This window comes from Somniosus microcephalus, chromosome 18 (assembly GCF_052327205.1).
Source record: "Somniosus microcephalus isolate GS21.2 chromosome 18, FLI_Smic_1.0, whole genome shotgun sequence".
In the NCBI taxonomy this organism is placed as follows: Eukaryota; Metazoa; Chordata; class Chondrichthyes; order Squaliformes; family Somniosidae; genus Somniosus; species Somniosus microcephalus.
This window is the reverse complement of record NC_141004.1, coordinates 814,654-831,371: the sequence shown is the minus strand read 5'-3', so window position 1 is coordinate 831,371 and position 16,718 is coordinate 814,654. Positions and strand designations below refer to the sequence as shown.

Genomic DNA, 16,718 nt, shown 5'->3' with positions numbered 1-16,718 from the left:
AGCAGCATTGGCAGCAGCGCAGGAGCAGTGCACGAAACCCACAGGGCATCACCATTTGCCACGAGGACCGCCGAGAGCGGCGTTGGCAGCAGCACGGGAGATGCCATTTTAAGCCGCAGCGGGGAAGAAAGGAAAGCACGGGCGACACCATTTTAAGCCGCAGCGGGGAAGAAAGGAAAGCGTGGGAGACGCCATTTTAAGCCAGTCTAACCACACCCAAAAATGCCGAAGAGTGGCAGTATCACAGCGTTCGACAATGAAGTCGAAGATTGGACGACATATGTCGAACGCATAGAAGTATACTGCAAGGCGAATGAATTGCCAGATGACAAGAAAGTGCTGGTATTGTTGAATTCAATGGGTGCAAAAACGTATGGCTTACTACGAAACCTAGTAACCCCAGAGAAGCCAGTAGAAAAGGATTTTGAAAACATAGTGTCAATCCTACATGACCACTTAAACCCCACACCACTGCTGATAGCAGAAAGATTTAAGTTTCACAAAAGGAACCAGCATAAAGATGAAAGTAATGCTGAGTATTTAACGGAACTGCACAAGCTATCAAAACACTGCCAGTTTGGAACGGGACTAGCAGATACTTTAAGGGACAAGTTTGTGTGTGGGCTTCAAAGTGAAGGAACTCAGAAACGGCTTCTATCAGAAAAGGATCTTACGCTGGACAAGACTTTCAGCATTGCAGTGTCACACGAAGCAGCAGCACGGGGCGCTGCAGAGATACAACGGAGACCGCAAGAATATGGCACAAATGAAATGTCATACGGAACAGTGAAGGGCTATCGCTGTGGCAGAACAACACACGACCATAATGATTGCTGGTTCAAGGACAAAGTGTGCAGACAGTGTGGAAAGGTAGGACACATAGCAAGAGTCTGCAGGTCGGGGAAGAAAACCAGCAGCAAGAAATCTCCACAGGAGAAGTACAAGAAGGTACATAAGGTGACGAAGAGTAGTTCAGACGAACAGAAGAGTGATACAGACTCCGGAAGCAAGGAGCTGGGTTGTCTGAAACTACATAATGTGATCAAAACAGAGGATCACCAAACTATCTGGGTCACGCTCAAGATAGCAGGAGTCCAAGTGAAAATGGAATTGGACACAGGATCAGCCCTAACAGTCATAAGCCGAAGGGACTACAAGCGGCTATTCTCACATATACCCTTGAGAGATACAAAGATTGTCTTGAAGACGTACACGGGGCAAAAAGTCTACCCCAAAGGAAAAATAAGGGTGAACGTTATATATAGCGGCAAGGAAACACCAAAAATGGACCTATATGTATTGCCAGATGGAGGACCACCACTACTAGGACATGAATGGATCCGGAAGATATAGTTAGATTGGCATTCCATACAAGCACTGACTAGATGCCAAAAAGGATGATGACGTCACACCTGGACGACTGTCAAAAATGCTAACTGACGCGCAAGAAATGTTCCAGCAGGGACTCGGAACAATAAAAGGCATAACAGCGATGATCAAAATAGAGGAAAATGCAAGCCCAAAGTTTTTTAAGGCCAGACCAGTACCTTATGCGATCCGCCCAGCCGTCGAAGCAGAGCTGGAAGGTTTGGAACATTCAGGAGTACTGTCCAAAGTGGACTGGAGCGAGTGGGCTACACCCATCGTTCCTGTAATGAAGAGGTCGTTGAGTAATACGCCTGGGGAACCAAAGAAGGTTCGCATCTTTGGGGACTTTAAGGTGACAGTGAACCCAGTCCTTCACACTGTACAATATCCGCTTCCGCGGATTGAAGATATTTTCGCCTCGCTATCTGGAGGGAAATGCTTCACTAAGATTGATCTGGTCCAGGCGTACCTGCAAATGGAGGTAGAAGAAGCCTCAAAACTGTACCTCACGATCAACACTCATAAAGGTCTCTACCAATACAACCGGCTGGTGTTCGGGGTAGCCTCAGCTGCGGCTATTTGGCAAAGGGCAATGGATCAAGTCCTGCAAGGGATTCCAGGGACCCAGTGTTATTTGGACGACATCCTGGTCAAGGGCGAAAATGACAGTGATCACCTCGCCAATCTGGAGCAGGTGCTCACTAGATTGAAGGAATATGGTCTCCGAGCTAATCGCCACAAATGCAAGTTTTTCCAAAAGCAGATCTCGTATTGTGGCCACGTTATTGATGAAGAGGGGTTACATAAGTCCCCAGAGAATATTGAGGCAGTAGTCAAGGCTCCAGCACCGGAAAATGTGTCACAGCTGTATCGATTTGTATGTGGGTTCAATGACGACACATTCACGAAAGAGAATGACTTTTTACCTAAAGTATGTTCAACTCAGTTAACAGCATTACAGGAGACAACATCTTAGAGATTCATCTAAAATGAAACTGAAACTAAACTAAAGCTGCCTCTCTCACATGCCCTCTGCTGGTCAGGCATAAATAATCAATACATGCAATTATGCTGGTAAGGCATCATAATCAAACAGGCAAATACCATCACTATTTGCTGATATCATTACATCTCCCTTTCTTAAAACAAAAGTATTTTACTTTTATCTAACAACATGTTTTCTTTGTATTACTCTGCATTTTAACTGTAACACTTAATGAACTTACATTATCATTATCATTATCAAGGTTTTTTAACCTTGCTTTGTGTGTTCACATGAAATATGTAAATACACTATAACTTGAAGAAAGAATAAGATAACATTACTTCCTTCTATAACAAGAGTCCTTAAATTTGCACTATGAGTCTCTCAGGAGGCTTCACGTGTCTTGAGGATTTTCTGATTGATTGTCCTTGAATCTGAGTTGTTGCCTCAGATGATGATTTCTCAGCTGTGTGATCAGGTTGTTCAACAGTATCAGTCTTTTGACCTGCTGTGTGATCAGGTTGTTCAACAGTATCAGTCTTTTGACTTGCTGTGGCTGGTCCCATGAGAAGATCTCGGCGATTTCTTCGCAGAACAGCACCCTCATCTGTCTGAATGGTGTATGATCTTGGTTGAACTTCACTCAGGACAGTTCCCTTCTGAGTCCATATGTTTGTTTTGTCTTTGAACCTTACTTGGTCACCAGTGTGGAGTTCAGGTAGGTTTTGTGTTCCTCTGTCATAGTAGTACTTTTGCTTTTCTTTCTGTTGTTCTTTGAACTTCCTCACTTTCTCCCCCTCTTTTGTTTTCAGGAGGTTCTCCGGGATGGGTAGGTTTGACCTTAGCCGACGTCCCATAAGGAGTTGGGCTGGTGACTTACCACACTCGAGCGGCGTTGTGCGGTATACAAGCATGCTCTGGTAGAAGTCAGTTACACTGTCTTTTGCCTTGTACATCAGTCTTTTCACTGTCTGGACCGATTTTTCCACTAGTCCATTGGACTGTGGAATGTGAGGACTTGAAGTTGTGTGGACAAAGTCCCACTCTTTGGCAAAGTGTCGGAAACTTGCATTGTAAAACTGGGGTCCGTTGTCTGTGAAGACCTCGCTTGCCATGCCATGTCTGGAGAATATGGCTTTCATACATGTTATCACAGCATCTGCAGTGGTGGTGTACAGTCTACACACCTCTGGATACAGGGAGTAATAGTCTGTGACTACAAGATAGTCCTTCCCTTGACATACGAATAGGTCAGCGCCTACCTTCTGGTAAGGTCTGTCTGGCGCTGGGTGTGGCTTTAGTGGTTCTACCGGATTGCTTGCTTGATATTTCAGGCATATTGTGCAGTTTGACACCTCATTTGTCACATCTTGGTTGATTCGTGGCCAGTACATCACCTCTCGTGCTCTTTTCTTACACTTTTCGATTCCCAGATGTCCTCCATGGATCCTTTTTAGCATCTCTCTTCTCAGACTCTTTGGGATAACTATTTTACTTCCTTTGTAGATGATGTCTTCGACCACTGACAGTTCCGCCCTGCAGTTCCAGTACTCTGCCATGTCAGGTGAGCAGTCTTGCTTCATGTTGGGCCATCCATCCAAGATGCTTTTCCTCAGTCGTCTCATTGTTTCATCTTTGTTTGTCTCATTCTTTATGAGCTCCATTTTTGTATCTGCTATGGGCAGTGCACTTGTGATCATGTCCAAGTAGGCGTTCCATTTTTCATCCATTTTGGTGTTTGCGAGCTCACTTGGGTCAACAGCTCTGGACAACGTGTCTGCTGTATACATCAGCTTACCCGGTGTGTACGCAACATTCAGTGTATAGCGTTGCAGCCTGATCATCATTCTTTGTATTCTAAGCGGACAGCTATTTAGTGGCTTTTGGAACAATGCAGTCAAGGGCTTATGGTCAGTCTCTACACTGATTGCTTGTCCTGCCACAAACTGGTGAAATCTTTCACAGGCGTATGTGATGCTGAGCAGCTCCTTTTCTATTTGAGCATATCGCGTCTCCACGTCTGTCATTGAGCGTGATGCATATGCAATAGGTTGCCAGTAGTCATATTTTTGCAGAAGGACGGCACCGAGCCCACTCTGTGATGCATCTGATGATATCTTGATGGGTCTCGCTGGGTCATAAAACCTCAGAACTGGTTCCTCTGTGAGCAGTTTCTTTAGATCGCTCCATGACTTCTCATGCTCATGATTCCATTCCCATTCTATGTTCTTTTCAGTTAGTCGTCTCAGTGGCGTCATCTTTTCTGAGAGGTTGGATATGAATTTACCCATGTAATTGATCATTCCATTAAACCTCTGCATGTCCTTTTTGCATTGTGGCTTTGGCATATTCTCAATGGTGGACACCTTTCTGGGATCTGGTCTGATGCCCTCACTGCTAAGGATATCTCCCACGAATGTCAGTTCTGTCACCCCGAGCTGGCATTTCTCTCTATTCAGCTTCAGATTTGTTTTCCTTGTTGCTTCCAGCACTTTTTTCAGCCTCTCGTCATGCTCAGTTCTCGTGGTTCCCCATACTATGATGTCATCCATTGATGTATCAACTCCCTCCAGGTGCTCATAGATCATATGGATAGTTTTGTGATACACTTCAGGAGCTGAGGCAATGCCAAATGGTAACCTTAGGAATCTGTATCTGCCAAATGGACTGTTGAACGTGCACAGTCTTGAACTTGCTTCGTCAAGTTTCATCTGCCAAAATCCTGATGATGCATCTAACTTGCTGAAATACTTTGCATTTGCAAACTGTGACATGATTTCCTCACGTGTAGGAAGCTTGAAGTGCTCTCTCTTTATTGCTCTGTTTAGATCTCTTGGATCCAGGCAAATTCTGAGCTTTCCATTCTTTTTGCCCACAACGACGAGGGAACTCACCCACTCAGTTGGCTCATCTATCTTCTGAATCACGTTCAGGCTTTCCATCCTGTCCAACTCTTCCTTCAGTTGCTTTTGAAGAGCAAACGGAACTTTTCTGCATGGATGTATGACCGTTGGCATACTTTTATCTACTCTGATCGTGTGTTCTCCTGGAAGGCAGCCTAGACCCTGAAATAGGTCGTTGTACTCGTTCATGAGTTCATCATAGACTGTCTCTCCTTCGCTTTCCACTATGAGGACTCTCTTTACCATGTTCAGTCTCTCACAGACTATTAAACCTAGTATGGCTTGCACATCCTTTGGCACCACGATTAATGCTAGCGTGTGCTCTCTGTCCTTGTGTGTTACTTTGACAATGCATCTTCCTTTCACGGGTATATCAGTACCTGAGTATCCTGTCACTTTCACTTTGATTTCATGTATCTTTGGTCTGGGTCTAATTTTCTTAAAATCAGTCTCTGATATCACATTAACTTGTGCTCCAGTATCCAATTTAAATGGAATGTGTATGTCATTCACTTTTAGTGTCAACATCCAGTCTCTTTTTTCTTTTTTGTTCTCAGACACAACATCCACATAGAACTCCTCTATCTCGCTTTCATCTACTGCATGGACCTTGCTTTGTTGCGCTTGGTTCTTACAGCAATGGGCATAATGGTTGTTTTTGTTGCAACTATTGCATGTTTTACCATATGCTGGACACTTTCTTGGTGGATGCTGTGTACCGCATCGACTACATGACTTTCGATTGCCCCTTTCATTTTTGTTCGCTGGCCACGCCTCTTTTTTCACATTGGCGCTCTTTTTGTTAAACGGTTTGTGTCCGTTCATTCTCACTGCATCCACGTTGCAGCTACTGTCACTGAACAGCTCCTTTGCCTGCAACTTCACAGTCTCTGTAGCCCTACACAGTGCTATGGCTTTTCCCAGGTCTAGATTTTGCTCTCTTAGCAGTCTTTCCCTTAGACCATTATCTGGAATACCACACACCAGTCTGTCTTTTATCAGCGAGTCTGTCAGTCCCCCAAATTCACACGTTTTGCTTCTGTTTCTCAGTTCAGTCACATACTGATCAATAGTCTCTCCCGTTTTCTGTACACATGTGAAAAATCTGTGCCTCTCAAATGTCACGTTACGTTTAGGTATGCAGTAGGCCTCAAACTTCCATTATTTTATCTAGCTTCATTTTGTCTCCATCAGCAGCGAATGTGAAGTTATTATACACCTCCAGCGCTTCATCACCCACGACATGTAAGAACACTGACGCTTTCATTTGATCACTTTTCTCGTCAGCTCCGATTGCTGATAAATACAACTCCAAACGTTGTTTGAACCTTCTCCAATTTTCAGCCACATTACCTGTCAACTGAAGCTTCGCCGGTGTGTGTAAACCTTCCATTTTTTCACTTCGTTAGCTATTCTCCAATGGTAAGTAACGATGTTATCTTTTGGCTTGCTAATATGTGGAGAGCTGATTTAACTTCAGATTTTTCCTCTTCATCTCTTTCAATCACTTCTGACACCATGTATTGATTTCTATGTGGGTTCAATGACGACACATTCATGAAAGAGAATGACTTTTTATCTAAAGTATGTTCAACTCAGTTAACAGCATTGCAGGAGACAACATCTTAGAGATTCATCTAAAACAAAACTGAAACTAAACTAAAACTGCCTCTCTCACATGCCCTCTGCTGGTCAGGCATAAATAATCAATACATGCAATTATGCTGGTAAGGCATCATAATCAAACAGGCAAATACCATCACTATTTGCTGATATCATTACAACAACTGAGGTCGTTCCTCGGGCTGGTGAACTACTACCATAAGTTCTTGCCGAATTTGTCTACCGTACTACACCCACTGAACACCCTACTGCATACGGGGGTACCATGGAAGTGGAGTGACGAATGTAGACGAGCTTTCCAGAAGAGCAAAGCATTGATCACATCAAAAGAGGTGTTGGCTCATTTCAACCCAGCACTACCAATTCGGTTGACGTGTGATGCATCACCCTATGGCATTGGAGTGGTGCTGTCGCACAAATTTCCGGATGGCTCGGAGAGGCCAGTAGCTTTTGCATCTCGGACACTAACCTCAGCCGAGCGTAACTATGCCCAGATTGACAGGGAGGCCCTCAGCCTAGTGTGGGGAGTGAAAAAGTTCAATCACTATCTGCACGGGCAGAAGTTCACCTTGCTGACTGACCACCAACCACTTGTCTCCATCTTTAATCCAAAGAAGGGCATTCTGGTGATGACTGCACAACGGCTACAAAGATGGTTCCTTTTTCTAGGGGTGCACGAATATGAAATCGAATATAAGGGCACTAAACAGCATGGAAACGCTGATGGGCTATCACGCCTGCCACTGCCTACTGCGGAGGAAGCACCAGCAGTGGATCCTGTCGAAATATTTCATTCGACTATAATTGAATGCTTGCCAGTAACTAATGCTGGTATAGAGAAGGAGACCCGAAATGACCCGACACTGTCTCAGGTATATGATTTGACGTTGAAGGGATGGCCAGCACATGGTGATTCACTGTTGCCAGCATTCTCATCCAGAAGAGAACAGCTGTCAGTATGCCAGGGGACCTTGATGTGTGGATCCCGAGTGGTAATTCCACCCAAGTTAAGGGAGAGAGTGCTCAATGAGCTTCACGAAGGTCATCTGGGAGGGGTGAAAATGATAAACCTTGCTAGGGCTTATGTGTGGTGGCCGGGGATCGACCAGCAAATCGAGGACCTGACAAAGAGCTGCTCAGGATGCCAGGAGGTCCAAAATGCACCACCACATGCCCCTCTACACCCATGGGAGTGGCCCTCATCTCCATGGCAATGGGTGCATATTGATTTTGCTGGTCCATTCATGGACTCAATGTTTTTAATAGCCGTGGATGTGCACTCATAATGGCCTGAGGTGATCAAAATGTCCTCCACCACCACGGAGAAAACTATTGCAGTCCTATGGACCATTTTTGCCAGGAACGGCTTGTCAGCGCAGATTTGCTCTGATAACGGACCACAGTTTGTGTCCGAAGAGTTTCGAAGATTTATGAAAAGGAATGGGGTAAGGCATTACACATCCGCCCCGTATCATCCAGCCACAAATGGATTGGCTGAGAGGTTCGTAGAAACCTTTAAGAAGGCAATAAAGGCTACGTACAATGACAACATTCCGCTGCAGCACAAGGTGGACAATTTCCTGTTCGCCTACCGGAATGCGACACATGCAGTCACCAACCAGGCTGTGGTAAACCACTTTTGTCGTTCACTATCGTTACACTATAGTTATCACTGTTATATCGTTACTCTATGGTTATCACTGTTCACACTGTTGTATCACTATACGAGGTCGCCTCTTGTCACGCTGTTATACCTGGGCTGACCACTGCTGACTCCGCCCATGGCTCCACCTACCTGCCCAGGTATAAAGGTGGTCGACTGGCTGGTATTCCTCCTTGTTGGATCCGATCACCCACGAGGGTGGGCTCTGTTATTTAGCCAATAAAAACCTATAGTTACTTTCTTAACTCGTCGCTTTTCATTGGATGAATTGATAGGTATATCAATTTTATTGGCTAAATAACAGAGCCCACCCTCGTGGTTAATAGGCATATCACAGGCCCCAGCCATGATGTTCTTTAACCGAAGGTTAAGATCTTGTCTGGATTTGCTCAGACCAAATGTACGAAGAGATGTCGAGAGTAAGCAATTCCAGCACATCAATGAGAAGCCAACAAGGAGCTTCAATGTAGGGCAACCAGTCTTGGCCCGCGACTACCGAACAGAAAAATGGCAGCCAGGAACGATATGCACATGGCATGGCCCACTAATGTACACAGTGGACGTTGGGGAAAGCATCGTGAGACGCCTTGCTGACCAGATCCTAGAGTCACAGGAACAAGTCAACCCCATGCCTCGCCCATACATACCTGGTGATGAACCCGATGTACAGGTAGCATCTACCCCAGAAACAGTAGCATCGGAAGCTGATGAACCAACCGACGACAGGGGGCCAGAATCGCCTCCGCACCAAGAGCAAGACACTCGGGAAAGGCGCTATCCAGAAAGGATCAGGAAGCCTCCCCAAAGACTGAATTTTTAAATAGACTATTTTCAGCTAATGTTGCATGTTAAAAGTGTTAATTGTAATTAGTTTGATATTTAATTGTTAAATGAGTGTTATGGTACTGTTAATCTAAAAGGGGAGGAATTGTAATGTATGTACCTTTAAGGGGAGAACTACTCTTTACAGCTCCTGTATACTGTAGTACCGGCAGTGACCACACCTGTATATAAACCCTGAGTAGTGATCTGTAGAGTTAGTTCTAGAGTAACCCTCATTCAGTAAACACCTGTTGAATCGTTCCCTGCAGTCTTGTTGTCTAATTATTGAAGGACACAACATCAAGATACACGGACATAACAAGTGCCTGTATGGAATGCCAATCCAGTTGTATTTTCTGGATCCATTCACGTCCCAGTAATGGTGGTCCTCCATCTTGCAATACATACAGGTCTAGTTTTGGTGTTTCCTTACCGTTATATATAACGGTCACCCTTATTTTTCCTTTGGGGTAGACTTTTTGCCCCGTGTACGTCTTCAAAATAATTTTTGTGTCTCTCAAGGGTATATGTGAGAATAGCCGCTCGTAATCCCATCGGTTTATGACTGTTAGAGCTGATCCTGTGTCCAATTCCATCTTTACCTGGACTCCTGCTATCTTGAGAGTGACCCAAATGGTTCGGTAATCCTCCGTTGTGATCACATTATGTAGTTTCAGACAACTCAGTCCCCTGCTTTCGGAGTCATTATCACTCTTTTGTTCGTCTGAACTATTCTCCGTTATCTTATGTACCTTCTTGTACTTCCCTTTGGTCGGTTTCTTATTGCTGGTTTTCTTTCCCGACCTGCAGACTCGTGCTATGTGTCCTACTTTTCCACACTGTCTGCACACTTTGTCTTTGAACCAGCAATCATTCTGGTCGTGTGTTGTTCTGCCGCAGCGATAGCACTTCTCTGTTCCATGTGACATTTCGTTTGTGCCATATTCTTGTGGTCTCTGTTGTATCTCTGCAGCGCCCCTTGCTGCTGCTTCATATGATACTGCAATGCTGAAAGCCTTTACCAGCGTAAGGTCCTTTTCAGATAAAAGCCGTTTCTGGGTTCCTTCACTTTGAAGCCCACACACAAACTTGTCCCTTAAGGTATCTGCCAGTCCCGCTCCAAACTGGCAGTGTTTCGATAGTTTGCGCAGTTCTGTTAAATAATCAGCATTGCTTTCATCCTTATGCTGGTTCCGTTTGTGAAACTTGAATCTTTCTGCTATCAGCAGCGGTGTGGGGTTTAAATGTTCCTTTAGTATCATTACTATGTCTTCAAAATTCTTTTCCATTGGCTTCATTGGGGTTACTAGATTTCGTAATAAACCATACGTCTTTGCACCCATTAAATTTAACAATACCGAGGCTTTCTTGTCATCTAACACCTCATTTGCCTTGCAGTACACCGCTATTCGTTCGACATATGTAGTCCAATCTTCGACTTCATTGTCAAATGCGGTGATACTGCCACTCTTCGGCATTTTGGGTGTGGTTTAAAATGGCGTCTCCCAATGGCTTAAAATGGCGTCTCCCGCGCTTTCCTTCCTCCCCCGCTGCTGCTGACGCCGCTCCCGGCGGTTCTCGTGACAATGGCGACGCCTCGTGGGTTTCTGCGCGTCTCTCTCTCCCTCTCTCCGACACTGCTCGGCCCCTGAACACCGGCTGCGCCCTGTGCGCTCTGCCCTCTCTCTCTCTCCCCGTCGACGCTGCTCGGCCCTTTGCTGTGCCGCTCGGTCGGGCTCTAGCTGGGAAGGGTCTGTCCGGGAAGGGGCTGCGCACTACCTGTTGCCAGCCCGTTTCGCTGGACCACCTCGACTGGAAAGCCAAGCCTAGCTCTCGACAGCCTCCCCCGCAATTCTCGAGTCTCTGCTGGATGACTGGGCGGTTGCCCGTGGTCGACGCCCGAGTCTCTGGCCTTGACCTCCAATCCACTGATCTCCAGGAACGAATCCCCGGGAGGTGATGCAGAGTTGCAGGTAGGTTCGAACCTGCCTCGTCGCCAATGTTACGTCTGTGTATAATAAGAAACGGACTGCGGAGAACGGTACAATAGGTGTTTACTCAACGTGGCTCAAACTGCAACTGAACTGTACAGATTACTACTCAGCGTTATATACAGGTGTGGTCACTGCCGGTACTACAGTATACATGAGCTGTACAAAGTAGTTCCCCCCTTAAAGGTACATACATTACAGACTAGATAGACTAGATGCAGGAAGGATGTTCCCGATGGCGGGGGAGTCCAGAGCCAGGGGTCACAGTCTAAAGATAAGGGGTAAGCCTTTTAGGATAGAGATGAGGAGGAATTTCTTCACCCAGAGAGTGGTGAACCTGTGGAATTCTCTACCACAGAAGGCAGTTGAGGCCAATTCATTAAATATATTCAAGAAGGAGTTAGATATATTTCTTAAGGCTAAAGGGATCAAGGGATATGGGGAGAAGGCAGGGAGTTTGGATGATCAGCCATGATCTCATTGAATGGCGGAGCAGGCTCGAGGGGCCGAATGGCCTTCTCCTGCTCCTATCTTCTATGCCTCTCCCACCCCTTCCCTCCCTCCTCCTCCTCCTCCCCCCTCCTCCTCCCCCTCCCCCCAGGTCCCACCCTGCCAGCAGGACTCCTGTCTTTCTTCCACCAGCAACAGTTCCATTAGCTGACGCGGGGAATACTCGCCCACTCAGGCTCCTCCGATTTCAGGGGCCGTTAAATAAACGACCCAGGAATTTCCAGGCCGCCTTTTCTCAGAACCATTGCTCACTTTGTTTCAAAATAAAACTTACCAGGAAGACAATTAGCTGCGCTGGTTGTTTGATTGAGAGCATTTTTCAATTGCTGCAAATCATTTTCTATGGCAGGTACTTCTGGAAATTGAATTTTCAAATGATTAAAAATATCTCAGGAGAAATTACACACTCAACGGGTTGGTAATGCGGAGATGGGCTTATTTCCTGTAATCTTCATTTCATGTCTTTGTGTTTGCTCAGACTTGCATGATGCATTACCTTAAGAAGGCTGCATCTTACCTGCCAGTGATTTGCTGCATGGAATCTGCCTCTGCAGTTCTCGCCGGAGCCCAGCGGGTGAGTAACATTATCCAGACTCAATGTTCCTCCAAGGTACAAATATTAAAGCTTTGCACAAGGTAATGAGCCAATTAAAGAGAACTCTGCTGTTCGCTCCCATCAATGCAGCTACAATGATCCAGTGTAATATATCTCACCGACGTGCAAGTGTCTTATTCTGGGAAACCATTGATCTTCACAGTGTTTACAAGTGCACGCACCAACTGTGACCTGGGATACCATCCTCAGCTGTGTGAATGGAGATCAAGGAAATGAACTGATGCATCAAAATGCTCAAATGACCAATGAACTGGAACCATCACATAATTATGTCCCGTGGGTCCTGATCAACCGGGTAAGGGGTGTTGGGGAACATTATTATATTTTTTGAGTAAGAACTGTAGATATCTCAACAATTGATACTAGTGAATCTCCTGTGGTGGTGCTCAGAACAAGACACCAGGTATGTTGCTTTATAAGGCCAGTAAGATTATATCACACCTTATGTTTCTGAGTTTTTACTCTGGTATTTTCTTTGTGCTCAGCACCAAAGACTCTCAACAGTTTGCACAACTTTTAGAAAACTTTTAAATCCTTCTCCCTCCTCGGATACAAAATAATAAAAGATGCAACATTTCCTTAACTCTACTGATACTAAACCTGGATTAATCTCCATAATATTAATCTCCATAAGGGTTAGAATACAGGAACAGGGATACCTTGCTGCAGCTGTACAGGGCACTGGTGAGACCACACCTCGAGTACTGTGTACAGTTTTGGTCGCCTCATCTGAGGAAGGATGTTCTTGCCATGGAGGGGGTGCAGCGGCGATTCACCAGGCTGATACCAGGAATGGCGGGAATGACCTATGAGGAGAGACTATGTAGTTTAGGGATGTACACACTGGAGTTTAGAAGATTGAGAGGGGACCTCATAGAAGTGTATAAAATTCTGACAGGTCTAGACAGACTGGATGCAGAAGGAATGTTTCCCTTGGCGGGTGAGAACAGAACTAGAGGACATAATTTAAGGATAAGGGCTAAACCATTTAGGACAGAGATGAGGGGGAATTTCTTCACTCAGAGAGTGGTGAACCTGTGGAACTCATTGCCACAGAGGGCAGTGTACGCCAGCTCATTAAATATATTTAAGAGGGAATTAGATATATTTCTACGGGCAAAAGGGGTTAAGGGTTACGGAGAGAAGGCGGGGACGGGATACTGAATTAAAGGATCAGCCATGATCTCATCGAATGGCGGAGCAGGCACGAAGGGCCGAATGGCCTACTCCTGCTCCTATCTTCTATGTATCTATGTATCTATGTAGCTTATATTTGGGTTTAGTTGGATTCAAGGACTGCCCGCTCTTCACCCTCTTAAAGCAATACACGTTACTAACCCTTCAGCCTAGTTGTGATAGAACTGATGAAGGGTTCGCAAACATCAGTCTTTTCTCTTTAGATTCTGAATGACATACTGTGTATCTCCAGCATTTTCTGTAGTGTATGTAACCTGTACCACCTGAAGAGGATACCTTAAGGTGATGGACTACTTTTTGATGGCTCCTGTACATTGTAGTACCGGTGGTGACCACACCGGTATATAAGCCCTGCGGAGCAAAGTGTATCCCAGTTCAGCCCTGACCCTCAATCACTAAAGACCTGTTTAATTATTTCTGTAGTCTGTGTCCAGTTATTCAGCATCACTACATTTGGAAAACACAGACTCAACAGTGGCGGCTAGTCTGATCTTACCTAGCGGCAGTTGCATCAAAGGAAGCTTCGCCTCTGAAACGGGCGTCGAACAAGGACATCCACCCTCAACATCCTGCTGGGCACTGCATAGCATGGGAGGCCATCAGGAACCCGGGTTGGTTTCTGGCCATGAAGTCAAACATCAGTGAACATCCCTTCGACGACAGCGGCGGGTAAGCCCGATCGAGCGGCACGGGGGGGGAAGTCGGCCGAGTTGTCAGTAAGAGAAGGGGAGGGAAATGATGAAAAGGGCGGAGAACACGACCGCAGCCGGTGTCAGGGGCTGGACTGCAATCGGGGCAGAGACGCGCAGCAGCCAGAAAAGCGTTTATGACCACAAGGGCCGCGGGAGCAGCGGGGAACAAGAGCAGCAGCGTAGGGGAAAATAAAGGACCGCTGGGAAGCGAGAACGGCAACAGCGCGGTAATCGCAATTTTGAGTCGGCGGGGGAAGAAGACAAGCACGGGAAAAGCCGCCAAGTGCAGGAAAAGCCGCCAAGCGCGGGAAGCCGCCATTTTGAAGAAATAAAGAAATAAATAAAATAAAATAATAATCATATCCGAAGGAAAGGAAACTCAACAAGGATGCCAAAAATGGGTAACTTCACTGCTTTTGATAGAGATGTGGAAGATTGGGTCACTTATGTGGAACGCATCGAAGTTTACTGTACAACGAATGAGGTACCGGAGGATAAGAAAGCACTAGCCCTATTAAACTCGATGTGTGCGAAGACATACGGGTTATTAAGGAAACTTGTAACACCAGATAAACCAGTAGGAAAGAGTTTCGTGGATATTGTTACTATCCTGCAAGAGCATTTAAACCCCACGCCGCTGCTGATAGCGGAACGATTTAAATTCTACAGAAGAATTCAACTTAAAGAAGAAAGCAACGCTGAATTCTTAACCGAACTGCGCAAGTTATCAAAGTACTGTCAGTTCGGTACAGGACTAGCAGACACACTGAGAGATAAGTTTGTGTGTGGGCTCCTAAGGGAAGGAACCCTGAAGCAACTGCTAGAGGAAAAGGATCTTACGCTGGGCAAAGCTTTCAGCATTGCAGCATCGCACGAGGCAGCAGCACGAGGCGCTGCAGAGATACAGCAAAGGCGATTGGAATTCAGCACCAATGAAATGGCATTGGGCGCAGTAAAGTGCTATCGTTGCGGAAGGACAACGCATGACCAGAACCAGTGCAGGTTCAAAGATAAAGAATGCAGGCAATGTGGCAAACTTGGTCACATAGCGAGAGTATGCCGGTCAGGAAAGAAGACCAGCAGCAAAAAGTCGCCGCAGGAGAAGTACAAAAAAGTACACAAGGTGACAGAGAACAGTTCGGATGAACAGAAGATGGATTCAGACTCCAGCAGTAAGGAACTGGGTTGTCTATAAATACATAATGTGGGTAACACAGCAGACCACCAAACTATCTGGGTCATGCTTCGGATAGCAGGAGTCCAAGTGAAGATGGAATTGGACACTGGATCAGCATTAACAGTCATGAATAAGCAAGATTACAAAAGGTTATTCTCGCACATTCCCCTGAGGGATACGGAGATTGTATTGAAAACATATACGGGGCAAATAGTATACCCCAAAGGAAAGATAAAAGTAAATGTGGTCTACAATGGTAAAGAAAGTCAGAAAATGGACTTGTATGTGTTACCTGATGGAGGTCCGCCACTACTGGGACAGGAATGGATCCGGAGAATAAGTATGGACTGGCATTCCATACAAGCGCTGACTGTAGATGCCTGTAAAGAGGATGACGTCAAACCTAAACGACTGTCCAAAATATTGGACGATGCTAAGGAGGTGTTCCAACAGGGACTGGGAACACTGAAAGGAGTTACGGCAAACATCAAGGTTGAAGAACATGCAAACCCAAAATTTTTCAAAGCCAGACCAGTACCTTATGTGATACGACCTGCTGTGGAAGCAGAGCTGGAAGGGCTAGAACGTTCAGGAGTACTGTCCAAGGTGGACTGGAGCGAATGGGCCACACCCATTGTTCCTGTTATGAAGCGTTCGTTGAGCAACAAGCCAGGGGAACCTGGGAAGGTTCGCATCTGTGGTGATTTCAAGATCACTGTTAATCCGGTTCTTCACACGGTGCAATATCCGCTTCCGCGGATTGAAGATATCTTCGCTTCACTGTCTGGTGGGAAACACTTCACCAAGATAGACCTGGAGCAGGCGTACCTACAGATGGAAGTTGATGAAGCGTCATGCCAGTATCTCACGATCAACACACATAAGGGCTTATATCGGTATAATAGACTGGTTTTTGGAGTGGCATCGGCTCCAGCAATTTGGCAAAGGGCCATGGAGCAGGTATTGCAGGGAATTCCAGGCACACAATGCTACCTGGACGACATCCTGATTACAGGAGATGATGATAAGGATCACCTCGCGAATTTGGAGCAGGTGCTCACCAGATTGAAAGAATATGGGCTCAGAGTTAATCGCCAGAAATGTGAGTTCTTTCAAAAGCGAATCTCATACTGTGGCCACGCCATTGACCAGGAGGGGCTCCATAAGTCAC

The 16,718-nt window shown here is 45.8% G+C and overlaps 1 protein-coding gene across 3 annotated transcripts in view; it reads left to right on the top strand.

The window, feature by feature from the left end:
• LOC147104970 (gamma-interferon-inducible lysosomal thiol reductase-like) overlaps positions 1–16,718 on the top strand; it is a 102,793-nt gene that overhangs the window by 50,796 nt on the left and 35,279 nt on the right. For 2 of the 3 annotated variants that reach the window (XM_086010948.1, XM_086010947.1), the window contains exons 4-5: positions 12,344–12,439; positions 12,624–12,776. In XM_086010948.1, the coding sequence (XP_085867074.1) occupies positions 12,344–12,439; positions 12,624–12,776 (249 nt within the window). The remainder of the gene's footprint in view (positions 1–12,343; positions 12,440–12,623; positions 12,777–16,718) is intronic. The other variant, XM_086010949.1, reaches the window with a different exon arrangement.